Here is a 27,751-nt window from a genome sequence, read left to right as displayed (position 1 = left end):
TCAGTAGGTCCACTGGTGTTGTAGCAAATGGTTTCCTCGTTTGATTCTTTATCATAATGCTCCTCACCTCTTTGGTCCCCAGACACACGTGGCCTTGTGTGCCAACACCATGCTGAAGATCAACTCCTGACCTGGGCCACCACCCAGCCAGCAATGCTCTTTCCCCTTAACCCCACAGATAGCCTTGGACATGCCCTCTTTGGTTTAAAACCACATGTTTTATGTCTAGATCCCCTCACATGCTGCTTTCCTTTAATATTTTTCCTTTGTTGTTGTCTTTTTTTTCCTCTCGAGGCTTCTTAAAATCAATTTTTGTTTTCTAGAAGGTGCGTGCTGTGCACTCAGAAAACCTTCTGCTGAGTAGTTTATTTTTATGGCAGGTTTTTCCTGTTGGGTTTACTGGACTGATAGTAGGCACTAATTAATGGCATAGCTTTCTGTCATGCTCTCGATCCGTGGGTGCACCGAGTCTGTTCCATCTGATTTTAATTAACTAAAAATCAAAGCTCCTCATTGGGGAAATTACAGCTGTGGACTCAGTCGCCTTGCTCCTCTCTTATGAAGCAGATAGAGCAGGGCTGAGCTGAGGGCTGCCGTTGCCATTGGCTTCCCTGCCTTCTCCAGCATCCTCCCATCCTTGCCCCCTACCCCAAGGCTCTGCTACAGGTCCTTGGTGCCCCCTCTGCATACAGCCACAGGCTCTCTCAGGTTGAACATTTTGCCTTCAAGCTATTTATTTTTTCATAGCGAACTCAAAACCCCCAAAAAACCACGTTTCCCCATGGAAATTTTGGATTAAAAGAGAGCCCTTTGGCTGGGTGCTGGCAATGCCCACGGAGCTTCATGGGGTTTTCTAGGGAGTGGCAGCGAGCTCCTCTTGAGTGGAGAAGGAAGCGCTAAAAGCCTTCACGCTGGGAATAGGAAATGGTCATCCTGATTTCCTGGGTGCACTTTGTTTTTTAAGAACACAAGGCTTCTGACCAGCACCCCTGTTGAGAAGACCCGTTCATAGAATCACAGAACCATTAAGGTTGGAAAAGACCTCAAGACCATCAGGTCCAACCATTAACCCATCGCCACCATGCCATAGAATCATTAAGGTTGGAAGAGATCTCTCAGATCATGGTCCCTTCCAATCACGGGCCCTTCCAACTCCAGCAGTTGTATGATTCTATCACCAAGCCCAACCATCACCCCATCACCACCATGCCCACTAAACCATGACCCTCCATGTCACGTCTACATGTTTTGTACAGGTTTGTCATGATTTGGGTAAAATGGGATGAGTTAAGGCTTTTTTGGAGACTTTTCCCGTCGTGCCCTTGAATGCTATCGTGATGGCTCCCACCCCATTTCTCCATAATGCATCTTCTCACTGTTTTGGGTGCTTGCTTTGCCCCAGGTATGCGAGTGCAGGCTGAGTGCAGGATCCTGGACATCCCATTGCCTTGAAAATCATAGTGTATGTATTGTCCTGCCAAAGGGATGCATGCAGCAAAGTCAACTAAGTAAAGAGTAGGTAAACAGTCCAGTGAGCTGATTTTTCGGCTTGCTGAGCGCTCATGGCTCCTACAGCCATCCAGGCACCCATAAGTCTCCCGAGCTGTCAGAAAATCAAGGCGTCATTTTAAGAATGCATTTAAAATAGCTCATCCTCCTTTGTGCTGCGAGAAGGAGCCGCTTTAATCACGTTTGAGGCAATTATGCTGTAATCAGGGCCATTGGTGTGCCTGACTTTTATGGCGCGATGGGGATTTACGATGCCAGCGGATGCCAAAGCCCCCAGGGCCGAATCCCGGCTGCCTCCCACGGTAGGAGAGCGGCAGATTTGTTGCTCCTGCTGGTTTTATTTTCCTGTGGATCTGTCCATCCAGCTTTATAATTAGATTACAAGCACCGGGGCCACAGGGACCATCGCTTTGCTCTGGGTTCGGTATTGAGCGCAGGGAGCGCTCAGCCCGCAATGGATGCTCCCGTGCCATCAGCTCAAGTCATCGTGTGAGGCATCAGGTGAGGTGGTAAAGCAGACAGCTTTAATAGAGGGAAAAGAAGAGCGAGACTAATGGGTTAAGGAGCAAAACAGCGGTTGGTGGTAATGTATTCCTCGTAGCTCTCCCGAGGTAGGGCTGCTCAGAATGAGACGCTAAAGAGCTGCGTTTAAGCACATTAAGTTAAGTGCTTTGCGGGGACGGGCTGACACTTGGAAGGAGTTTTGTGTGGCTGCAATGTGTCGCTCTGGAGAAGGTGAGCAGGGGCTGCTGCTTCTGCTCCCAGCCCAGCGCGCGGCCGCGCTGCAGGAGGCGAAGGAGATGCACAGGAGAGATGCCGACAGCTCCAGCTAATCCTCCCAGTAATAGGCTTGGTGATGGCATATGAAACTATTTTGCTAAAGTGGGAGGAGGATCCCACAGCCCAATTAAAGGATTAGATCTGAAAGCCAGTCCATTACCTCTAAGTACATGAATTTATGAAGAGCAGAAAAAAGCCGTTTCTCACGCCCTTTGGTAATAAACGACGATGAGTTCTGCTCAGAGAGCTGCTGCTGCCTCTGCCGTGATGGGGCTGAATCCCTGCACCGGTACCATGGGATGGGGGCGCAGCCCAGTTCAGGAATCAGAGAATCATAGAACGGTTTGAGTTGGAAGGGACCCTTCAAGGCCACCTGTCCCACTCCCTGCACTGCACAGGGACACCCACAGCTCCATCAGTGCTCACAGCCCGTCCAGCCTGACCTTGGCTGTCTGTAGGGATGAGGCACCGCCGCCTCTCTGGGCAACCTGTGCCAGTTGTCCAATCTAAGACTCACCCCTCTTAATTTGAAACCATTTCCCCTTGTCCTATCGCACCAGACCCTGCTGAAAAGTCTGTCCCCTTCCTTCTCACAGCCTCCTTCTCGTGCTGGATTCAGCTAATTTATTTTCCAACAGCCCACGGGTGGGAACAAAAGCAGAGGCAGAGATTGAGGGAAGCTCATGGCACAGCTCGGTCCTGCCTGAAAAGCAAATCCTCCTTGAAGCTTGCTGCCCTTCAAGCCCTGCTATGTGCCATGCAAGAGCTGGAGAGCAGAGTCAGGGAGGAGTTTGATGGGGGCGAACATCCCAGGAGGATGCGGAGGATGAAGTGTGTCAAGTGACACATCTGGAAGGCTTGCAAATGTGATTTGATGCTGAGTAATAAAACTTGCCACTCGTTAATAGGATTAGATCTACGCGCAAATGAATCACGGCACAAATGTGCTGCTTGCAGTAAATATTACGTCGAGTTAGACACTTTGCTGCTGAGTCTGATGCGCTGCAAAACACTAAATGCAATTTAGCTCTCATTTAGGGACGAGCTGGGGAGGAAAGAGATAACTGGAACATCTGGCAGTGGTGCTCTGAGTGGATGTGGCAGCAGTGAGGTGGTTGCATCCGTCAGGAACCATGGACACCCTGTGGGTTGTGCCTTCGGTGTGCTCACCGTGGCCTCATGGAGGCTAAAAGCATTCAGAGTCCACAATATCCCTGTTCCATTGGTGCCCCGTCAGTGGACTGAGCACACGGCTGGGGAAAGGATGGCTGCACGAGCTCCTGAGCCAAAACCACTCGCTCCACGTCCATGGAGTCACATGAGTTGGAAGGGGGCCCTGAGAACCACTGAGTCCAACCCCTGCCTCCACCCAGCACCACCCAAGACCCAAACCTTGGTGTCTCTGCACCTTGGGCCATGCTGGGTTTCCCTGCTGCAGGTTTCCTCTGGCACAGCCCGTCCTTTGGGAATCCCTCCTGCCTGTGATTTATTAACGTGTTGTCTGAAAAACTCTCCATCAAACACCGCAGCCTGCACTAAACTGGATGCACCATTTCCTTTTCAAAATGTTGATGTTGGATTTCTCTCTCTCCAGCCTTCTGCTTCAGATGATTTTTCCTTCCTGCCAGTGGCAAATTGTGATCTAATTAGTGCCTTTATTTTACCAGGATTAGAAAAGTCATTGTATTTTTTTCTTCAAGTTTTTTCCCTTCACAGGGCTGCGAGATGACACAAGAATGCCAAAGTCTATTGATGAGCGTCACGCAGTGTCTGGGTGGCAGGATATATGAAATCCAGCTGTCAATGCTTTGTTTATTATTGGTTACATTTCAGTAGGAGAATTACAGTTCTTTGGCTGTAACATCCCTTTTCCTTCGCTACAGAGAAAGCAGCTGATGATGAAGTCCAGAAGTCTGACATCTCATCCAGCAGCCAGGGAGTGATTGAGAAGGAGTCGCTGGGACCTCTTCTGCTGGAGGTGGGTGCAGTAAGTAACTGCAGTGGCATAATTTATGATATGGCACGGTCCATATTCTATGATTTCTGCTGGAAGCCAAATAAATAACTGACAGGTGAAATGAGGAATATTTTTTGAGAAAACTAGTGAGTGTAGGCTTCAGAATACCTGCATCTACTGGTGCTTGCTACATTATCCAAACCCAGTCTGCATCATCAGATCTCCTTCCCTGGAAACACCAGGGAAAGACACATCCCTCTCTGCTTTTGGCTGCAGGAGCTGTGGGATTCTCTGTGTGTTGCCCTGCATGGAGCCAGCACAAGGATGACATGCCCCTGCCTGCAGGCTGCATGTAGCATCTCTGGACCAGTGTGGCAGCCCCAGTGGCACGCTGAAGATAGAATCATAGAATCATTAAAGTTGGAAAAGACCACTAAGATCATCAAGTCCAACCATCAACCTAAAATCCAACTGTCAACCCATAGTCCAACCATCAGCCCATAGACCCGTAGTCCAACTGCCAACCCATTCTCCAACTGTCAACCCACAGTCCAGCTGTCTGCCCGTGGACCCCCAGTCCAACCATCAGCTCACAGACCTAGAGTGCAGCTGACAGTATGTTCTGGCATAGGATGCAGGGCATGACTGAGCTGCCAGCAGAGCAATGTGGTGCTCACTGTGGGGCTTGCAGAAGAGTGGTAACGAAGATTGGGATTTGTTTGTAGTGGAGGTTTAGAGGAGCTTTCCAGGTTGTCCTTAATCTCTGCCCGCAGCGTGCTGCTCTTCTTTGAACCCTCAAGTTATGCTGTCCAAATTAATAAAACAGCAGAAGGTGACTCTGTAGCAGAGTTGTTAACAGCTCAGCATTTGGCTGGTGTGCTTCTTGCCCTTCATCTCCACTTCTTCCATCCTGGGGTAGAGCATCCCATCTCGGCTCCCTGCTGCAGCCCAGAGTTGTGGAGGTGGCGGATGCCTGGGAGCAAAGCAGCACATCAGTGTTACAAATGGTACTGAAAAACCTGAGCTCCTTATATAGAAAGGGAAATTAATTAAATCAGCTTGTTTGTGACCAAAAATTATATGCCGTGCTGGTGTTGGGCGTTAATCAATCCTTTCTGCGGGAAGGAATACAGAGGTGTGTGGCTGTTTGGCAAATGCTGCTTTGTAAATAATCTACCGTGTATTGTTTGGCTTGAAATGCATGTTTAGATTACAGTTATTACCCACACTGGCTGAGGAATAATTTCCTAATTGGCCTTTTCCCACACGAGTGCATGAAGCTCAATGGAGGTGGATGCTCCAAAGCCACCCTTTGGCACTGAGCCTTCTGCCTTAACCAGAATCATAGAATTGTAGAGTCATGGAATGGCTTGGGTTGGAAAGAACCTCAAGGATCACCAGGTTCCAAGCCCTCTGCCACAGGCAGGGTCACCAACCAGCAGACCAGGCTGCCCAGGGCCACATCCAGCCTAGCCTTGAATGCATCCAGGGATGGGGCATCCACAACCTCCGTGGGCATGTTGGGGATGTCAGTGTTGTTGCTGCCATCCCACAGGTGATCTTGCAGGATTTTGAAGCCTGCAAGGCTGCTGCACAGTTTGTTTGCTGTGTAGATTGACCACAAGAAGCAATTTGTGGTTTTGCTGGTCCCTGAGCAGCACTCAGCCTCTGTTGCTTAAAAGCATTCCTGAAACAACTTCCAGTGTTGGGATGCCCTGGGCTCGGGCAGGGTGTGAAAGCACTGCCAGATTTAGAGCTGGTAGATGGGACCCAATGCCCACTGCCCACCCAGGCACCATGCTGGGGCTGCGTGCTGCCACCACCAAACATAAGGTCCACATTAGGCGTCAACTCAGAGCCCCCAAAGGCAGCATCTGCTGGAGGGAGGTGCGGGGGGCTTTGCTTGGCTCTTTTTTGGACTCCCCAAATGCAAAAGCTGCTTGTCTTGGCAACACACCACAGCTGGGCATAAGGAAAATGGCAGTGGATCTGCCAGAACCATCTTGACAAAAGATTTTTTTCTTCTTTCTGTCTTCTTTTTTTTTAATTTCTTGAAGGCTTCCTGTTTTTTTTTTTTCGCTCAGTACTGCACAGCAAAACCTCACTTTTGGGAAGCACAGAGCAGCTCCCTCCTGGTGCAGGCAGGATGCTGTGAGTGGGCTCGCTGGGGATGCAAGGACCAATTTTGGAATCTGGGATGTGATGGGATTCCAGTGTCCCTGTGCAATCTGCGGCAGCCTGGAGGGCACCTCGTGCTCTGGTTGCAGGGTGGTGCAGCACAAGAGCTTGCTGGTAGGAGAGGTAGGAATTAAACTCCAGGAAGGTGGAAATCCAATCTTGCTCGTATGAAAACATTTCAGCTGATGCAGCATGCCTGCAAGAGCGTAAATCAGCCATCAGCCTTCTCAAGGGCTTCTCAACTCCGAGCTCATTGCAGAAAGCAGAAAGCTGAAAAACTTCATTGCATCCTCGTTAAAGTGAGCAGAAGGACTCCGTGTTGTGTGATTGGGTCTGCTTCACTTTTGTCCTCATTTGCTCAATTGCAGGGACTGAGTTTGCCGCTTGCAACCTAAATGCACACACACACACACACACAATTATTCTGCAAGATGCTGGGGCTCTGCAATTCTTGGACTGTAATTAAGCAAGTTGGGCATATGCTTAACTTCAGTGTCTTGCCAAATCAGTCTTCCGGGCTGCTCTGGCCCTTTGAAAAGGTTTGTTTATGTGTTGCTGGCACAGGACTCAGAAGCAGAGACGTCCTCAGCGTAGCTCGCAGACCTTAGAACATGTTTAAGCAAATGTACTGTTATTTGATCTCTAGCAAAGGATCCACGGCGGTTATGAAATACCTCGTTACCATTAGTGCCCCTCGGCTAACCACTACACTGATCCTCATGTTTACTCCTTTGTGCCATCAAGTATGTGCAGCTGTAATTGTGCTGGTAGGTCAGCTGCTCGGCTTCATTCAGGTGGCCCTTGCCCGTGTCCAGGAACTTTGGGTGCGTTGAAAAATGGGTGGAAAACAATTGCTGATGAGGAGAAGAGGGAGAGAATTAACAAAAAAATGTTAGATGTGTCAGAAGAAGTGAAGTTACATTAGTTATGTGAGCATACAATCAAGAATAGTCGAGATGTGGCACTGAGGGACATGGTTTAACGGGCATGATGGTGATGGGTTGATGGCTGGGACTCGATGATCACAGAGGTCTTTTCCAACCTTGGGTTGGAATGGCTTGGGCTTGGGTTGAAAGGAACCTCAAAGCCCATCTAGCTCCATCCCCCTGCTGTGGGCTGGGTGCCCCCCACCAGATCTGACTGCCCAGGGCTCCGTTCAGCCAGGCCTTGAATGCCTCCAGGGATGGGGCACCCACAGTTTCTCTGGGCAGTGCCAGGGCCTCATGCCCTCTGAGCAAAGAATTTCTTCCCAACATCCAATCTAAATCTCCTCTCTTTTACTTTAAAACCATAATATTGTGCTTTCTGCTGTCGTTTGCTCACGAGATGCGTGAGATCTGTTTTTCCTCATCATCTCCTGTTTGAGAGCTATGGTCTAAGATTAACATGATGGGATGAAGGGCTGGGGCAAGAGGCACATGGAGGTTTCCCATGGTTTCAGAGTGGGTCCTCAGCACAGGACCTGTCCGTGTTCCAGCGCAGGGACCCACTGACCCCATGCTGACCTGCTTTATCCCTTTGCAGGCATTGGATGGCTTCTTCTTTGTCGTGAATCGTGAAGGGAGGATCGTCTTTGTCTCTGAGAATGTCACCAGCTACCTGGGGTACAACCAGGAGGAGCTCATGAACACCAGTGTCTACAGCATCCTGCATGTGGGGGATCACACCGAGTTTGTCAAGAACTTGTTGCCCAAGTCTCTAGGTAAGAAAGCTGTTGGCCCGAAGCTTGGCCATCAGCATAGCTGCCTGGCGTTTGTATATTGTTTCAAGTGCGCTGAAATTCAGAGCTACACCCTGCCCAGGTAATGAGCCATAAACTTCTACCTGCTGGAATACATCCTACCAGCCAAAAATCAATATTAGATTTATGAACAAATAGCAGTGCTAACGGATGGCGCTCTGAAACTCATCTGTCTTTCACCACGAAGAAAACTTTTGCATTCAGTGCTGCAGCTCCACAAAGCTGCTCGACTTGGAGCTGGGGAAGGACTTGCTGGGCTTTGTTTGTGAGTTAGTGTAAAGAATCCAGCCTGATCCTATCGACCGCTTGTTCGCTTGCCAAAATGCATATCGCTTAATCGGCATTTAAGCTCATTTTTAAAATAATGTGCTTACTCAACGGCACTGTAATTTAACTCTCAGTAAGAGCCTCTGCCTGCCCCCCTGCCAGAGCCTTCGGCAGCCTCCATTAAACCCCCAGTTGCAAAGCTTTGGCTGTAACGGGGCAGTTTTAAGGGGTTTTGTCCCCAGCTGCTGTCAGAGCCCGTCATATTCTGCCAAGGGATGAGCTGCACTTTGGGAAGCTTTGCTACATAGACGTGATATGCAGCCTGACTGTTTCAATGCCTTCCATCAGCATCAGTGGAGTCATCACTTGGGTGCTGCTGGTCATCACTTGTGTGTTGTAAGCTCACAGTGGTTCTCCATGCTGGGCAAGTGGACAGCTGGGAGGAAATGCCACACGACAAGGGCACTTGCATGTCTCTGGAGGCACTTGAAGGAGCAGCTTTTATTAATTGACTCAATGCAGGCATCATCTGCAGACCCAAGGAGAGTGGTGCTGTGCAGTAGGGGAAGAAGCCATGAAGTCTTTGTGTGCTTGGAGAGTTCTTTGGTCATTGCTGAGCTGAAAGCACAAGGAACTGCCCAAGCTCAAAGCATCCTGAGCAGGGATTCATGACTGGTGCTGACCAGCAAAGCAACAGGACTGCTTTGCCTACAGCAAGGTTTGCCCAGAAAGGCTGTGGATGCCCCATCCATCCCTGGAGGTGTTCAAGGCCAGGTTGGATGGGGCCCTGGGCAGCCTGGGCTGCTATGAAATGTGGAGGTTGGTGGCCCTGCATGTGGCAGGGGGTTGGAGCTTCATGATCCTTGAGGTCCCTTCCAACCCTGGCCATTCTGTGGTTCTGTGAAGGGGCTCTGCCAGCACCCTCCTCTCAGCACACTCTGCACACAGTCTGGTGTTGTGTTGAGGTGATGCTCCTCTGCTGACCTGGGTGGATAATGCTGAATTCAGGCATCCCTGAACCGTAACACCACATCCACTGACACCTTTGAAGATATAACCACTGTTGTCAAAACGTGCTTTTTCCAAATAGCTGGACTGAAAAACAGTGCCTTTTTTCCTTTTTTTCTTTGGAATTCACAGTTGTCTTCCCTCTGGGTAAGTGCAGTGATGTCTTAAGCCACCTGTATCTATGAGCACGCATCAATTTCAGCTTGTGGAGCTTCAGGCTTTGTCTCTTCCCTGAGGTTACCTGGGAGCAGCTGTGTGGTTTCTTTTGCTTGGATGTTACAAGCCCCTTGGCTCTTCTGGCAGAGCAGTCTGTAGGAGAGCTTCACAGTCTGCTGGTGGCAAAATCACTTGGGTTGAACATGGATCTCCTCAGAGATGGTTGAAAGGGTTAGCAGCATCAGCCTTCCAACATGTGCCTGGGGAGACCTTGACTGTGCCACGGTGGTTAAACCACTTCTGACGAAAGCCAGGGGAAGGTTTTCATTGCAATGTGATGCACCGCTGTGGAATCATGCTGAAGCTTCTCTTGGGCTGGAGCCCCTTGTCCTTAGCCTGCTGGATCAGCACCAGGAGCCCTCGCTGCAGTCAGAGTGGCTGTGATTTCCCGTTCTGTCAGCCTCAGAAATGAGAAGGAAGAAGTGAGAAGCAAAGAGAAAATCCAGCTCTATGGTATGCTCAGCTGGTTTGCTGCATCCAATGTAGGAGCATCATTTCAGCATTTCTAGTGCAGTGGCAAAATTCAGGAGTCCTTCCAGGTGCTGGGAGTGACTCAGCCACCTTTGCCTCAGTTTCGCTGTCTATGAGATGGAAGCGGCATCATTAACAGCAGTGTGGTGACTTTGGTATGCTGATCTCCGTGTGGATTGTAGGTGCTTTTACTGCTCTTCTGGGATCACTGACTCATGCTTGGGGTCCTTGGCAGGTTTACCAGCCATCCCCTAAGAGAGGGTATCCCAGGCTGCAGCATTGCTTCTCCTCCAGCCTGAATTCAGCAGAGCTTTTTTCCCTGTTATTTGGCAAGTTCACTCACAGATAGCAGTGTTTGGTGGAAAATTTGGCTGTGGTTGGGTGGGATCCCACTGACATTGCTGTCTGGATATCCTGTTCCAAGGCTTGTTGTGCAGGGAGCTGCTGTGCTGCCGTGCTTCAGGATCACAATGGTTTAATAACACCCAGCAATGTGGGCACAGCAGGTCCAGCCTTGCACAGGCTTCTGGTCTGCAGTAAAGATCAGAGCTCTGATCCGTGGAGCTTCGTCTTTGCAATATGTCACAACTTGTAACACCCCTTCTCTTCTTTTCTCCCTCCAACCCCAGTGAATGGAGTTCCCTGGCCTCAGGAAGCGACCCGACGCAACAGCCACACATTCAGCTGCAGGATGCTGATCCGGCCGCCCGATGAGCCTGGCACTGAGAACCAGGAGGCTCGCCAGCGCTACGAGGTGATGCAGTGCTTCACCGTTTCGCAGCCCAAGACGTTCAAGGAGGAAGGAGAAGGTAGGGCAGAGCCTTCGCCTCCAGCCCTGCAATGGGAAGGGGTGGGGAGAAGGGGACGAGGTGAAATCCTCCAAGATTTTCACCAAAAAATGGGCAAGCTGACTTTTGAAAAGGCTTCCGTGACTCTCCAGAGGCAGCTTTTGGCACAGCTTGCAATCAGTGTTGCTGAAGGAAAGAGAAATCTCATGGATGCTATAGATGTGGCACACAGGGACGTGGTTTAGTTGGGTGAACGGTTGGATTTGATGATCTTAATGGTCTTTTCCAACCTCTGTGATGCTATGATTACACGTAGAGAAATACTGTAGTGGGCACGGTGGTGATGGGTCAGCGGTTGGACGTGATCTTGGAAGTCTTATCCAGCCATAATGACTCAATGATTCTATGAGTGGGCACGGTGGTGAGGGGTCAGAGGTTGGATTTGATGATCTTAGAGGTCTTCTCCAACCTTTATGACCCTGTGATTCTATAATTACCAGACAAAGCTTGCTGGTTGCATGGCCTTTTCCCAGCAGGCCACAAAGGGAAGATACTGTTGAGTGAGCCCGGGCTGTCATTGCACTCTAATTGATAGCACGTGCAGTAGTTGCCTGACCATCAGGAACATTCCCAGCCCCAGGAGCTCAGCACCGTGCTGATGACATGCTTTTGGTCAAAGCAAATGCAGGATTTTGGAGGGGTGGGTCACCCTGGTGGCAGCAGGGCAGCTGCTTTCCTGGTGTGAGGTCTCGGAGCAGGAGAGTGAAAGAGCTTCCCTGCAAATGCCGTAGCTCTCATGTCTGTGTACCAACTCTTATTTTCCAGCACATTAGCTGAATTAATCCATTGCGGTTTACACAGGAGATCACGACTGGAAGAAATAAATTATGGTATTTTATGACCAAATACTTTGCCTGAAGCTGACAGTTGCTGGCTTTTAGCGCTGACTTTTATTGTACAATACTGCCAGATCTGAAAAGCCTTTACAATTAATTTCTCCAAACACTGGAAACCTCTCCCAGCAAACTTCATACAGTTTACAGAGAGCCTCCTTGCTCTGAAGGGCCAGAGGACTGCTTGGGGTAAACACTTCCAGGGCAGGACGTGGCTGTCGAGCACCGCAGAGTTATTTTAATTAACATTCTGAATTGCAAGCGGAGGCTGTAACGTGTGACTTTCTCATTCTCCTAGTCCCTTCTCCTTCTGCTTTGGCAGATTTCCAGTCCTGTCTGATATGCATTGCGAGAAGGTTACCTCGACCAGCAGCCGTCACCCCTTCCGAATCCTTCGTGACCAAGCAAGACACCACAGGTAATGTCCATGCAATGCTGCTGGGGCTGTTGGGGCTCCTCCTGGCCAGCAGCATCCTTGCTGAGCTGTCCTTGTGGTGTGCATCTCAAAGGGTGCATCTCATCTCCTCCGTCACAACGAGTCCTTGCACTCTCCCAAGGCTTTGGGCAGGGTGCTGAATGCTGAATGCCCATTCAGCAAGTGCTGGATTTGGTGGTTTCCTCAGCCAGCAGAAGGAAAACTGCACTTGTGGTTGTCGAAGGGGAGTGCAGGACTGATCAAACGTATCACACATGCAGCCACTCTCCCCTCCATTTCATTTCAGGGGATACTGAGGTTGCTGATCAATGGGAATGAAGCAATTGTCACCATTCAGATTTGGGGTTGCTCTCATCCAAATATTGCTTTCTTCTTTACTGAGGCAGTCTGGTGACCTTCTTTCTGACAGTTAATCACCACCATGGACTTCCCTGCAATCTGTGAATCCTTAATGAGCGCATCCAGGCTCTTTGCTACCTCTCCATTGCTGTAATATCCGCTTTGCATGGCTGCCTGCTTTTCCTGACACCAAAGAGCTCTTTGTGCAGGAGCATACACTGGGTGCACATGTTCTGCTGTGCCTGAGTAACGTGGCTCTCCTCTCTCCACCCAGGTAAAATCATCTCCATCGACACCAGCTCCCTGAGAGCTGCCGGCAGGACGGGTTGGGAAGATTTAGTGCGGAAATGCATCTATGCTTTCTTCCAGCCTCAGGGCAGAGAGCCATCTTATGCCAAGCAGCTCTTTCAAGAAGGTAACAAGCTCCTCTCACCGGCTCTCTCCCTCTCGTGCTGAGCAGCAGTAGCTGCAATACCAAGTTGATGCATAGCCCTTGTTGCTGGCTAAGTGCTTTCTGGGAAAACAAACACTGCAATAGTAATTGCAGAGCACTGGAGGGTGAGGTGAAGCAGCTGAGCATCGCTGGAGGAGCTCCTTCAGCTGCAGAGCAGCAGAGCTGGGCCAGCTATGGGGTTCCCTTTGGGTACCCTGTGGGAAATACAGAATTGAGGCACATCTCCACAGGCCAGATTTGGGCATTACACTGCTGTTCTGCTGTTGTTGCTGAAGGTATCCCTGTGTTTTTGGTTGTCCCCTTCAGTGATGACACGTGGCACAGCCTTCAGCCCATCTTATCGATTCACCCTGAGCGACGGGACGGTGCTCAGCGCCCACACCAAGTGCAAGCTCTGCTACCCCTCCAGCCCAGAAGTGCAGCCCTTCATCATGGGCATCCACATCATTGACAGGTACGTTCCTGTACTGCTGCTGCAGAGCCATACTTAGATTGGTTGGTACCATGCCTGCATGTGATTCAGGAATTGAGGAGCCCATCCCCAGCCCATTCCAACCATGGCTCATGGTGTTGTTTGGAGATGTGATCACAGAATCACGGAATCACAGAGTGGCCCCGGGTTGGAAGGGACCTCAAAGATCATGAAGCTCTAACCCCTCTGCCAAGGCAGGACCGCCAACCTCCACATTTAATACCAGACCATGAGGGATCCAGGTCAGAACACCAGCATAAAGCAGCTCTGTTGCATTTTATTGATGATTGCCATTTGGCAAAGAGCACAGGGCGTTCAGGTGGGGCTTTATAGACGTGCTTGAGATTTCTGCCTTGCCCAGAGAACTTAGGCAAAATATCTGGGGAGGGAGAGGCTCCGGAGAACTTGCAGAACAGGGTGAGGTGAGTCTGTGGGCCTGGGCTGTGTGGGAGAAACATGAGGAGGATGGGGTGGGTGGGAATGCTCTCTGAGCAGAGTCTTCTGGCCACGTGGGAGCACAGCACCCAGAGGAGGTCGTGTCCCCTTTCTGGAGAGGTGATGAAGCTGCTGCACTCCTCCCCCACTACTGAAACAGAGCTGGAGCTTGCAGGCTGCTGTTCTTCAAGCTTCAGATCTCTGCAGAATGAAAGGGTGGCAGGAGCTGTTTGGGGAATATCAAAAGTTTGGGAGAAGCCTCACTTGTCTCTCCGTTTCCCTTTTGTCTCCGGCAGGGATCACGGCATGCTGTCCTCCCAGGAGAACACTAACTCAGCCATGGCCCTTCCGCGGGTCAGCCCCTCTCTGAACCCCAACATCTCCCCAGGGCAAGGCATGGCCCTGCCGCCCTCCATCCCTCCCTCCAATGGCAGCATGCTGGCCACCCCTGGCAACCAGCAGCCCGGTGCCGGCCTCCACAGCAGCAACTCCAGCACCAGCCAAACGACCTTCGGCTGTTCTCCTGGGAACCAGATAGGAGCCAATGTTGCCTTAAGCCAGGGACAAGCCGGTCCCCCGAACAGTAACCACAATTTAAACCTCAATAGCTCCCCCATGAACAGCCCAGGGATCACCCCGCCACAGTTCATGTCTCCTAGGCACCGGGTCAGCCCAGGACTGGTCCCCCGGCCCCGGGGACCCAGCAATCCCTTCTCCCCCACCATGCCCACCATGCACTCCCCCGTGGGCATGGCGAACAGCGGTGGGGGCGGCAACGGTGGCGGCGGCGGCGGCGGCAGCTCCAGGTCCTTTCCCACCGCCCCCATAAACTCTTTGCAGGGGCTTAGCGAAGGTGCCAGCACACCGGTGGGCTACTCCACGCCACCCCCTGTGCTGAGACAGCTGGGCTCCCAGAGCTCGCCAGGCCGCCTCGGCATGCAGCCCATGAAAGCGGAGTCCAAGGACAGCAAGGAGATCGCCTCCATCCTGAGCGAGATGATCCAGTCTGATGGCAGTGCAGGCGACGGCAAACCGCTGGACTCGGGTGTGCTGCATGCCAGCGAGAGGCTCACGGAGGGGGAGAGCAAGTGCTCCCAATCCACCAGCCACAAGCTGGTCCAGCTGCTGGCCAGCACGGCCGAGCAGCAGCTTCGGCACGTGGATGCGGACACGAGCTGCAAGGATTCATTGGCCTGTGCAGGCACCACGAGCACACTGGGTGCCGGCAACCCGCCGAGCAGCACCTGTCCCTCCTCCCATAGCTCGCTGACCGAGCGGCACAAGATTTTGCATAGACTCCTTCAGGAGGGCAGCCCTTCTGACATCACCACCTTGGCCATGGAGCATGACAAAAAGGATAACGTCCCCAACCCCGCCACCACCCCCACAGCCCCGAGCCAGCTGCCGGGCACCCCGGACATCAAGCTGGAGTCGGATGCGATGAAAAAGAAAGATGTCAAGGATCACCAGCTCCTGCGCTACCTGCTTGATAAGGACGAGAAGGAGCTCGCCGCCGCCCCAGCCCTCAGCCTGGATGATGTGAAGGTGAAGGTGGAGAAGACAGAGCAGATGGAGCCCTGCAACACCACCCCAGTGCCGCTGGCCAAGCCGCCGGCCGCAGAGGAGGTCAAGCTGGAGTCACAAGGCCAGGTGAGTCTGCTGCTTTTGGGGTCAGCACCATCTGAAAGGCTTTTTGGTGTTTTGCTCCATTGCTCTGCCAGCAGGTGTGGTGCCGCCTTCCCTACTGGTGCCACCTTCTCTAGCACTGCTGTTACTCTCTGTTGGCTGGGCTGTTGCAGATCATCTTGAGTGCAATCATGCAGCATGTATAGAGCAGCCAGGGGATGAGATCCAGCCAGCATGGGTTCGTGAAAGGCAGGTCCTGCTTGACCAACCTTCTATGGCCGGATGGCCTGTGTGGTGGATGAAGAAAAGGCTGTGGATGTAATCTGCACAGACTTTCATAAAGTGTTTGACTCAGTCTCCCACAGCGTTCTCCTGGAGAAGCTGCAGCCCGTGGCTGGGACAGCTGTACTCTTCACTGGGTAAAGAACTGGCTGTAGGGCTGGGCCCAGAGAGTGATGGTGAATGAATTCCGTCCAACTGGTGGCTGATCACAAGTGGTGTTCCCCAGAGGTTGGTACTGGGGCCTTCCTGTTTAGTGTTCTTATTGATAGCCTGGATGACGGCATTGAGTGCACCCTCAGTATGTTTGCAGATGAGGAGGTTGGGGGGGAGGCCCCACAGAGGGACCTGGACAGGATGGACAGCTGGGCTGGGGCTACAGCCATGGGGCAGAGTGCAGAGTTGTCTGGATGAGGAGCTATGAGATACAGTTTAGTAGCTTGTGATAGCAATGGTAATTGGGAGGACAGTTGGACTAGATGATCTTGTAGGTCGTTTCCAACCTTGTGATTCTATGCTTCTATGATTCCGTGCAGGTGATCATCCCCTGTACTCAGTTCTGGTGGGGCTGCACCTCCAGTGCAGTGTTCAGTGTTGGGCCCCTCACTACAAGAAAGGCACTGAGGCATCGGAGTGTCCAGAGAAGGGCAGTGAAGCTGTGAGGGGTCTGCAGCACAAGTGATATGGGGAGCAGCTGAGGGCACTGGGATGGGTCAGTTTGGAGCAGAGGAGCTCAGGGGAGACCTGTACCATTCTCTACAACTCCTGAAAGGAGACTGTGGTGAACTGTGGTCAGCCTTTGCTCTTGGATGACAGTGATAGGATGGGTGGTGATGGCCTCGGGTTGTGCCAGGGGAGGTTCTGGTTGGATGTTAGGAAACATTTCTCCTCATAAAGAGCAGTGGTGCAGTGGCACAGCTGCCCAAGGAGGTGGTGGGGTCACCAAACCTGGAGGTGTTTGAGAACCATGGGGATGTGGCACTGAGGGATGTGGGCAGTGGGCACGGTGGGGTGGGCTGGGGTTGGACTCAGTGATCTTCTTGGTCCTTCCCAACCTTAAAGGTGCTTCCACGTTTTGGAAACTCAGAGCTTCAAGGCAATGCTGAGAGAGGAAGGAAGAAGCTTTCCCGAGCTGCATAAGAATGGGAAAGGAGCGGTGCTGCTTGCTGCAGGTGGCAGGCCTGAATGGGGAGGGGGCTGTGTGAGCCTTGCCAAGTGAAAGGGCTCTTAATTCTGCATCTCTGGGCACATTCAGGGCTCGTGTCCCCGGGAATTCTCAATCTGTTGCCCTCTTGTTGGCTGAGATTAGCAATTATACAGGCCTTTTAGTTATCCTAAAAGTATTATTAAATTGAATAATCCAGTGACAGATCTCCGCAATAGAGATTTGAGTGTATAAATATTCATTACATGCAGCTATGAATAGAAGAGATTTCTTATTTTTGAAAGCCAGGGGAGATGGTAACATGGATAAGGCTGCTTAATCCTTTTTAAGCAAAGAGAACAGAGAGGCTGACATTCAGAGCGGGGCTGATAGCCTGCTTACTGACTGTGTCAAATGGGGCTGAGAGGTGCGGTGTGAATAACAGCGAGCTCCCAAAGGCTCCAATGGCAACACGCAATGAGTCTCTTAATAGGGTTAAGGGCTCAGTTCTCTTGGGAGCTGTGGTCAGTTATCCTGCAGCCAGGTGGGAATCTCACTCGTTACCTCTTGCTGCGATCATAGAATGATGGAACGAGTTGGGTTGGCTGCCAAGGGATATGGTGGGGTCACCAGCCCTGGAGGTGCTCAGGGAACATGGAGATGTGGCACTGAAGGGTGCGGTCAGTGAGCATGGTGGGATGGGCTGGAGTTGGGCTTGGTGATGATCTCAGAGGTCTTTTTCAACCAGAATGGTTCTCTGGTTCCATGAATTGCCTCTATGTTGGCAAGACCCAAGTCAGGGTGTGCCTGTCTTGGAAGAGAGCTGCCTTCCAGTTTTGGGATGCTCAGCTTTGGAGAACTTGGAGCCTGGCTGTGGTTGTGAGCCCCTCTGCTTTGCTGTTGGAAGCAAGCTCACGTTTTTAGCCTTGCCCATGGATTTTTATTTCCAAGTATCTCTCCCCAAACAGCTGGAGAATAGCAAACCTATGTATGGGACCAGAAGTGCTCCTAAGAGTTAACAACGGCGGCAGGAGCAGGGTTGTGGAGCCTTCACTTGTGTGTTCAGAGGAGCAAACAGCCCATAACTGCTCAGCATCCGAGGACAGAGCTCAGTGCCACGTGATTTCTGCTAGCTGGATTGCTTCAGAGAGCCATGGGGAGAGGAGCTGCTATTGCAAATAAAACCAAGCACTTGCCTTGGACTTTTTCTTCATGTTTCTATTGAAATATCAATTAGGGCGACGTAATGGTGGGGCACGCTGCAGCTTGCCGCTCACCTCACGTAATTATTTTCTTTCCAACTCATCCTTGTGCTCATTTCTGAGAACACAACCCTGCTTCCTTTTGCTGCAAGATGCCCTGTGCTCCTCCAGGATCTCTTCCAGGAAAGAAAAGGATGCTCGGGATGCTCAGCTCTGACTGCAGCTCCGCTCTGTGCCAGCTCTCCCAAACCCCCAGCTCTCTGCTTTGTCTTCTCCCCCTCCCCTTCCCCCAGTTTGCAGTTGTGCCATTTGGTTTCCCAGCCTTCTGCTTGCTGTTGTTGCTGGAGGAAGGATGCCTCAAGAAGGGCATCCAAGTGGAGAGGTGCCGGCGAGGTCCTGCATCACTGAGAGGGCACCGTGGGCTGCTGTTTAATTGCATTCATCTCATCCATTGTAAGGGAAGCAATAATTTCCCTGCTTGAGGGCATCAGTTATGCCCAAGTGTGCGAGAATACCCTTCATTGCAGGGCTCTGGGTTAGGGTCGGATAGAAGGCGTGCACAGGAGGACACAGCCCTGAGTACTGCATTATAAATCTCTGCCATCAATGCCTGCTGCTCACATTACGCTGCTCATCATCAGTGTTGCCTAAACATCATTTAATTCTCAAAATGCCACTGTAAATAAGAAAAAAAACCACACTGTCGTGTGTGTTAACAGCCCCAGTTCATTCCTGCAGTACAGGCAGTGGGGATGGGGACAGGGCCCTGCACAAGGTCAGGACAGAAATGTGACATTGGTGGGGATGTCAGAGGTGCCTGGGTGGGCTCAGCCCCTCCAGGATCCAACAGCATTCCGTCTTTGTGATCCCTTTGCTTGAGAAAATTGGGTGGGTTTTTTTTGTCCTTATTCAGAAAGGGGGAGAAAAAGCGAGAAGTAATGCAAGCAGACAGAGCTGCCTTCTGCAGTTTTTCTCGCCGCACTCTGATAGATCTGGAGATGGCTCCTTTCATTTTGGACCTGTGGAGAGCAGTAACCCTGAAGCCTTCCATCGTACACAGAGGTTTTCAGTGCACTTTCAGGTTGTCTGTCTATGGTGAGTGGCCTAACCTTCCCAAACACTGAAGGGCAGCTCTTCTGGAAACACAAAATGCCCTTAAATTTTGAAATATTGGACTTCCCTTCAGATATTTTTCTTGTTTGCCAAAGCTCATTTATCTTGGACCCTTAAATCCCTACCTGTTGTTGTTACATCCGCCAGCACAAATCCCTTCCCCATCACCTTTCCTATTTACTTCAGTCTTTGGGCTAGACATCCGCTCATCTGCTCCCAGCCTTGATGAGGGCTGAAGGAGCTGGGTGTCATTTTCCTTTCCATCAAGGTAACTGTGTGCCCCAAGCAGGCACAGGAGTGCACTTTGGGGCAGTTGTTCTCTTAATTCATTTCTCCTTTCTCATTTTTTATTCTTCTCATTTCAGCATGACCATATATATATTAGCAAAGCAAATTATCAAGGGGGAATGGTTTTAAACTGAGACAGGGGAGGTTTAGTTGGATCTTAGGAGGAAGTTTTTCCCCCAGAGGGTGGTGAGGCAGTGGAACAGGTTGCCCAAGGAGGCTGTGGATGCCCCATCCCTGCAGGCATTCAAGGCCAGGCTGGATGTGGCTCTGGGCAGCCTGGGCTGCTGGTTGGTGACCCTGCACACAGCAGGGGGTTGGAACTGGATGAGCGTTGTGGGCCTTTGCAACCCAGGCCATTCTATAATTCTGCAATTTTGTGATCTCATGTTTGAAATCGCTATTGGTTTTATTTGGCCATGTTGGTGGAGCTGTTCGTAATGCTGCTCATTGCAGCATATGGGCTGCAGGCATGAATGGGCCTCAGTGGTGGGGAACCTGGCCCCTGGGGGGCATCCTTGTAGCTGCCCAGAGAGATGGTGGGGTCACCATCCCTGGAGGTGTTCAGGAACCGTGGGGATGCGGCACTGAGGGATGTGGGCAGTGGGCACGGTGGGATGGGTTGGAGTAGGGCTTGAGGATCTTCAAGGCCTCTTCCAACTTGAATGACTTTATGGTTCTAAATGCATTCATCTGGGATTGCCCAGGGATTATCCCAGCATTGCTTAATTCCATCCCAGTGCCACCACCCACTCTGGAGTGGTTTTGATTTAGAAGCTTCATCGGTGCCCATTTCTGTGATTTGGGGCTGATCCTTTCCTGCGGAGTTCACTTTTGTATTGCTGCAAAGGAATCAAACTCACCAACCTCTACTCTCCTTTCCTTCCTCAGTTTGCTGCCGAACTGGAGCAGCTGGACCAGCTCCTGCCATCACTGGAGAAAGCTGCCCAGCTGCCAGGCTTGTGTGGGCCGGAGAGGAGTGAGAGCGGCGTGGCTGTCAAACCCGAAATGCTGGCAGCCCCCCTGCAGCCCAGCACTGCCCCCAGAGCCCCCGCCAGCCTCAACCGTAGGTGTCAGCCCTGGGATTTGTCCCCACGTGGGGCCTCAGGGGTTGGGAGCACAGAGAATGCAAGGGAGATTCGGGTTCTCTCCAGATTGAGCAGTTTGACCTCTGGAAATGGAGGTTTGGAAGCATTGCTGTCACTTTGAAACAGTGCGATGGGACTGAGTGCACCCAGGTTTAGTGTCAGAACGGATAGGGAGGGGTTAAAATTGCAAAAAACACCCTGCTTTTTCTCCAAAGTGAGCACTCTCACCTGCTCCTGAAAGAACCCCTGAAGGAGCCCACAAGCAAGTGAGAAAGCCAAGGGCTCCAGCTGTGGCTCCTTGGCTTCCCCGTGCCGGGGTGTGAGCAGCAAACAGGGCCAGCAGGCTTTTACAAGCAGAGCACAAACTTGGCTGTCCAAATGCCCCCAAGTTACAGTGCTGTTGTCTGGAGCCCATGCCATGTGCCTGTCCTGATCAGCAGCCCTGTGCCACCCTCACTGGTCCCCTTTAGTCCTCTGCCAGCCCCAGCATCAGCACAGCGGCCAGGACAGGTCCCACAGGGCTTTGTCCCATGTGTGGTTTTTCCTGATGCACAGCTATAGTTTATTCCATCCCCTGCATCACTGCCCAGCAGAAATACAGAAAAGAAGGTCTGAGAGTGAACAGAAGTATTTGCTACATGCTCCCCGCTGGCAAGCTGCAGCTGAACTTGTGAAAATCCATGCAAATGAGAGTTGTAACGATGCGAGGCTTAACAGCATCGTTTTCCCATGCGGTTTTAATTGATTTAAAGCCAGCAGTGCCCAGCAGAACATAGCTGGAGTGCACTCAGGCAGCATCGAGGAGTATCACTTGTACTACTGCCACTCCCCTGAGAGGAATCCCTGTTCACTCTGAAGGAATTGGTTCTCATCCTCTCTTCTACTGTTGTATAAAACCTATTTATATACATCTTATAGATGCAAGCCTTCTCCCTTAGCCCAGAGTACCCAGTGTCAGCTTCCTGGCAGGGCACTGCATCCGCGGGTGATGTTGCGATGAGCTCGTGGGGAGAGATCTGAATTTCTGCATATACATGTTTATCTTTGTTTTCCAAACTCAGCTATCAGCAGCGGGCAGGGCATGCAGGCAGCTCGTGCCCCCTTTGAGTTCTGTGACCCACTGGAGCCAGCTCAGCTGAGGCCAGTTGCTTTCCCCGCAACCAACGGCAGCAGCCCGCGGCCCCGAGCGCCGGCCGAGCAGGGCAGGGGCACTGTGCCGGGACCAAACCCCTTCCCACCTGACACAGGTATGTGCTGCCATGGGCACCTGCTCCGCTCAGCCAGCTGTGACAGCAGAAGGGGGATGTGGTGGGAAAGCTTTCTCTTGGAGGGCTTTTTTGGGCCAGGTCTCCCTGTTACAAACAGGGAAAGCCAAGGGGAAGTCTTGAGAGGTGATGGCCTCGAGCAGGACTAGGAGATGTTCAGGTTGAATTAGGAGACATTTCTTCTCTTATAGAGCAGTGCTGCAGTGGCACAGCTGCCCAGGGAGGTGGTGGGGTCAGCATCCCTGGAGGTGTTCCAGATCCGTGGGGATGTGGCACTGAGAAGTGTGGGCAGTGGGCACGGTGGGGTGGGCTGGGGTTGGGCTTGAGATCTGAGAGGTCTTATCCAAGCTGAATGACTCTATGACTCTGTGTTCATGCTTGTGGGTGCTGAAGAATTGCAGGGTGGCAGAACTGGGCTTAAATATGCCTCCTGTCCACCTTTTCTTTCTAAAAAGTCAAAAAATGCCATGAGAGAAAGAATGACAGAGCGTCTTCACCCCTATTTAGAGAAGAGCCCCTCTGACATCTCAAGAATGCAAACCCAAACCTTCCTCCTCTTTCCAGCTACATGAAGCAAGCCAGTGGCTCAGGTGTCTTGGTTTGGGTTGAAAGAGGTCTCAAAGCCCACCCAGTTCCAAGCCCTGCCATGGGCTGGTTGCACAGGGCCCCTTGCAGCCTAGCTCTGGTTACTGCCAGGGATGGGGCACACACAGCTTCCCTATGCAGCCTGTGCCAGGGCCTCCCTGCCCTCTGAATAAGGGCCATACTAAAGTCAAAATAGATTTCCATGAAGCCTGGACTGCCTGTGCTGCTTTGGGGTGACCTTGATACGGTGCAGTGGCCAGGTCCACCCAACAGCTCAGCTGTGCTGATACGTGGCTGCAGGAACAAGGGGCTCACCTCAAGGATTTAGCACTGAGCAACACTGGAAGAGGGACCTCACAGAAGCTCTGCTCCTCCAGTGTGGTAGCAAGGATGGTGTGGGATGGGACTGAGCTGCTGTCCCCTGGCATCCTGCATCCTGCATGTGTCACTGCTCACCTGTAAGCAACAGCTCTTGCCCTGACCACTGCACTGGGAGGACACACACCCCGACACACTGTTATGACATTGACCTTCTCCCTCTGCTAGCTTCTCTTTCCAAAGAGTTTCATGTGTTGCACAGAGGGCATCTCCCTTTGTTGCTCAGATGGCCCCATGTCTGTGCAAGACGCACGAGAGCACACTGGCCCCAAATTTTCACTTTGTTCTTTGTGCCCACGCTCTGTATTTCCCCATCTGAGCTTTCCTCCTTCAACAGATCCCCTCTTTTCCCAATGCTCACAACCAGCTGAGCTGCTCAGCACTCGGTTTTCCTACCCGTTCCAAGCAGTGCCCAGCATCAGCCCAGCACCAGCTTCAGGGTCCCACCCATGACCTTCCCTCCTCTGGAGGCCGTTGTGCAGCTGCAGCATGACACCCGTCTTCATGACCATGAGCAGCTGCAGGCTGATGCTTTGATTGGGAAAAAACTGCAGTTTTCAGCAGAAACAGAACTGGGAACTGTTGTCAGGCAAGCAGGGAAGGCTTGGAGCTCTGCACTGCGGCTGCGTGGAGCCGGCCCCACTGGAGCTACTGCTGCCACTGCTTTTATCCGCCTGTTGCCAAGCAACCTTAAGGCTTTTTTCAAGACGTTTCAAGAAGTAAAGGAACACCTCTCCTTGCTTCCATCCAAGAGCAAGCTTAGGGCTCTTGTGTTTTGGTGTAAAACCCACAAAACAAGCTCAGTCTGGGAGCTGTCATTGCCTGGAGCTGGGGATACCTTGGGACAACAGGGAATACACCAAGCACTGCTGGGTTTGCCCAGATATAGAGATCTCTGTCTCTACAGAGATAGGGCAGTTCCCCATTCTGGATGTGCTACCAAGTCACCAGGTCCTGCCTCCTGTTCCTTTGCCCTCCCTGAGCTGTGCCTGGGATTTCTGTTCTGTTGGGATGTTGGAAGCTGTGCTGGTGGCACCTCAGTTCTCTGCAGTGCTGTATTTTATTGGGGAAAAAAAAAATCATCACAACAGAGCTTGGTGAAGTTAAAAAAAAAAATACAGATTCGCATCCGTGGTCCCCTGCAAACCCATGGGATTGGCCACCAATGACATGTCCTGAAGCAGCAATCCCAACCTGGCCAGAAGTGGGCTTATCCCTTGTGTCCATCTGCATGGGGCTCCATGGCCAACGTAGCCAAGGTGTTCTCTGATCTTCTGAAGGTGCTAAGAACAGTGGAGATGTGGCACTTGGGGACGTGGTCAGTGGGCACAGTGAGGATGGCTTGGGGTTGGACTGGGTGATCTTAGAGGTCTTTTCCAGCCTTAATTGATTCTGTGACTCTGTGATTCTATTTCGAGTTGGATGATGTAAAGTCTCCATCCACATAAATCTCCCTGTCCTGTGCTCAGGCTCCGAGTTGTGCTAAACTTAATCTAATTGCATTGGCTCCTTTCCCTGCACAAATTAACTTTTCTCCAAAATAGAGTCAGAAGATGCTAATGGGCGTGTGCTATTTTTTCAACTACAATCTCCAGTGCTAACAGCTGGCCTTCAAGAATGAGCCCTCTGACTTGACTAGATTTTGAGAAACTTGCTGGAAATGTTCAGGAAAGGGGAACTGAGATGGGGTCGTAGCGTTGGTACATTTTGAGGACACACAGATCTGGTGGAGCAGCCACACAGGTGTTCACCCAAAGCCCAGGCTCATCCTTCGGGTTTGAGTATGAGACCAAGCTCTGGATTTTTTGCATGTTATCTCTAACAGGATTTATCTGCAGAAAGATCAATGCCTTTATGGCAGAGTGCCTTGGGCATGAGCATGGCACCTTGGCTGTGGTTTTGCCCACTCCCAGCATCTCTCTGCACATCCCCTAGGGTGCCTGAGTCCCCTTGGCACGCTAACGCTTCCTCCCCCGACCCCTCTTCTACCCACAGGGATGTCAGAGCTGGAGATGGGGGTGCCAGATCACCAGTTTGGGCAGCCAGGCATGGGCGAGCAGATCCCATGGACAGATAACAGCATGGCACCCATGAACCGAAGCACGCTGAGTAAACCTGAAGAGTAAGTACTGCAGCTCGGTGGCTTCCTCATCTCACCCAGCAGGACTCTGGGATGCTCTAGCAATTTCTGCCTCTGTAAACAGGGCATGCACCATCAGTTCTTGGTCCAGAGCCAGTTAATCCCATATATCCACATTGAAAGTCCTCACTAACCAATACTGCAGCTAAAATTCTCCCACATTTCTCTTTCTGGGGTCAGCAGTGGCGTCACGAGAGCCACGGGACAGTTTTGTGTCTTCATGTCACTGCAGATCTTCGCTGTCCCCATTTGCTTGGCTTCAGCTGAAAGGTCCTCTTTAGGTCCTTGCCCAGCACAGCAGCCCAGGCGTCATCACCTCAGCATGCAACATCATTCCTTGGCTCTAAATGCCATAGCAATGCTATTGCAGGAGCCTGGAGGTCAATTATTTTGAGGCTGGAGGTGAGGAGGGCAGGGAGCCCTGCTGGCAGTGCTCTCTGCTTGGTGCCACACAGAGGTCACAGGGCTTCGTCATTCAGGAGCTCTCCAAGGCATCAGCATTGGCACTGTGGACAGAGGCTGAGTCCTTCCCCATGCCCAGAGGTCAGGTACCTGTTAGATAGATGATGAGCTCTGGGAGGATCCTTTTGCGGCCCTCGCTGCCAAAATCCATCCATGGGTTGCTAATTAAATCCTTCACAGATAAGCAAAGCTTCTGTTTTCCTGCCACAAAGAGCGAACGTGTAAGAATTGTATTTGAGAAGGCAAGAGCCAGACATCTTCTTCTAGGAGCTAAGTTTGGATTCATTTCTAAAAACTCTTCACTCGGCCCAAGAAAAGAATTGCCTAAGTGGTCTCTGCTGTGCACATGGATCTTGGATTTTGGCTGGAAAGACTCAGCCTCTCATTGCTTGAAATTACTGGGAGATAAAACCAATCCCTGTTTAAATGAAGAGCGTTTACATCAGCTCGAGTCCTTGCTGCAAGGAAGCAGCTTCCTTTTTACATCTCAGTGGTGTTGCAGTTTCGTCGTCGGTGTGAGATCTGTGGGGCATATCCAGCAAAGGGCAGAGCAGTTCTAAAAATCAATCTTGATTTTTAGCTACAAATGTTCCTTAAAATGCTGCTTCACTTGCTTTATCAGGGGAAAATGACCTTACCTTACTCAGCAGCCCTGTGCTCCAAGCACGGAACCAGGCAGCATTGCTGGTGCCCAGTTCACTTCCCACCTCACTTCCCTACAATAACTTCAGCAGCCTTATGTCTGATGGAGCTCCATAGGTGAGAGCTGCCTTGGCAGTCTTTGGAGCAGCATTTTGAGTGCCCCAGAGCAAAAAGCAGACACTGTGTTGTAGGTAAGGCTTGCTTCTCAGCATCCCCTTCCAGAACTTGCTTCATCACAAGGAAGGGGTTCGTCAGCCCTTGCAGAGGTCTTCAGGCTCTGCTTTGGTACAACAGACTTGAAAAGCAACGGCAGAGAAATTGAAGAGAGCAGATTCCTCTATAAAGCCGGAGAGGAAGTCTGAAGTCAGAGGCTTGGCTGGGATCTGTGCAGTTCCACCTAGTGGCACAGCCATAAACTGCACCGATAACATGCACAGATTGTTCTGCATCGTGTGCCTTCAATTGGGCTCCAGCTGCAGAGCAACTCCTCTCTTAACTGAGTTACCAGCAGAGCTTTTGCTTTAGGGGTTGTGAAGGTTTTCCAGCTGCAAGGTATGTATCCATCACCAGAGCTCCTGCCTTGCTCAGTGAGCTGACCCGCCTGGCCAAGGGGAGCTTCCTTGCAAGTTCTCCCTGTCCCCAACCCGTCTGGATCTTCAATTCTTCATCAAGTGGGATGGTTACAACACGCCCCCTTCTGTGCTCTGAGCCTAAGTGCTCTGTGTCATTGATGGAAGAGTGGTAGAGGCACTGTGGTCCAGGTCCAAGGCACCTTGAACTACATCCAGGGTGCTGCAGGCGGCTCTCACACATCTTGCTCTAATCCCCCAAGATCAAGAATGTAACCCAGGGCCTGGCTTGATGGCCACAGCACTGGCATGTTGTGCCAGCAGAGATGCCCTCGGTGTCCAGGACATCTGTGCTGGGCAGGAGGCCTTTGGAAGCCATGCCAGGGAGATGTTTTATGGGACTTCAAGCAGCATTTGACACCAAATTCCTCCCACCTGCCAGCATGGGGCTGACCTGCATGGGGTGCTGCACACATGGTGCTCACTTTAGGAGGTTTATTTCCTATCTAAGGGTTGTACTGTCCCACGGTCTCCTTATAAACCATCCACGCAGAGGTCTGTGGTGAGACGAAGAGAAATTGCCAGCCTGCATTCATCCTCTCATTGCCTGTTAATGCAGAGAAAAACTTTGTCCCCCACTTTCTCTGCAGGATTGATGGCTTTGAGCAGCCAGCTCTCATCTTTGGCTTTGGCCCTCCGAGTGGTTCAGTACAAAGCAGCCAGTAGCAGGGACCTGGGCCGCAGGAAACCAGCCCTGCTTTTCACCTCCATCTCCCTGCTTCCCTCTCTGCCCCTGCTCTGTAATGTAAGAAGTCCCAGCGCCCGGTATTTCTTTCCCTGGATTAAACTGCGTGTGTTGGCTGCAGCACTCTCGGTCCCATTGGCTTCAGTTCCTTACTGTACATCTGGTCCTCATCTGGAGCTAAAAGGATAAACATGTCTGCTGCTTGGGAACTGCTGGCATGCTCCAGTTCTCTCCTTTGTGTCTCTCTGTGAGCGTGATGTGCCATGGCTCCCTTCATTGTGTCA

General features: G+C 51.5%; 1 protein-coding gene across 2 annotated transcripts in view; it reads left to right on the top strand.

Annotated features, from left to right (window-relative positions):
- NCOA1 (nuclear receptor coactivator 1) overlaps positions 1-27,751 on the top strand; it is a gene marked incomplete at both ends in the record, with an annotated part of 56,718 nt that overhangs the window by 18,750 nt on the left and 10,217 nt on the right. For both annotated transcript variants that reach the window (XM_079532784.1, XM_079532783.1), the window contains 10 exons: positions 4,173-4,267; positions 7,949-8,126; positions 10,757-10,936; positions 12,131-12,226; positions 12,858-12,998; positions 13,344-13,491; positions 14,241-15,594; positions 20,485-20,659; positions 21,743-21,928; positions 24,905-25,031. In XM_079532784.1, coding sequence (XP_079388910.1) covers positions 4,173-4,267; positions 7,949-8,126; positions 10,757-10,936; positions 12,131-12,226; positions 12,858-12,998; positions 13,344-13,491; positions 14,241-15,594; positions 20,485-20,659; positions 21,743-21,928; positions 24,905-25,031 — 2,680 coding nt within the window. The remainder of the gene's footprint in view (positions 1-4,172; positions 4,268-7,948; positions 8,127-10,756; positions 10,937-12,130; positions 12,227-12,857; positions 12,999-13,343; positions 13,492-14,240; positions 15,595-20,484; positions 20,660-21,742; positions 21,929-24,904; positions 25,032-27,751) is intronic.

This window comes from Tetrao urogallus (assembly GCF_951394365.1).
Source record: "Tetrao urogallus genome assembly, chromosome: 2".
In the NCBI taxonomy this organism is placed as follows: Eukaryota; Metazoa; Chordata; class Aves; order Galliformes; family Phasianidae; genus Tetrao; species Tetrao urogallus.
Note: the sequence above shows the minus strand (reverse complement) of the source record. Positions and strands in the feature narration are given on the sequence as shown.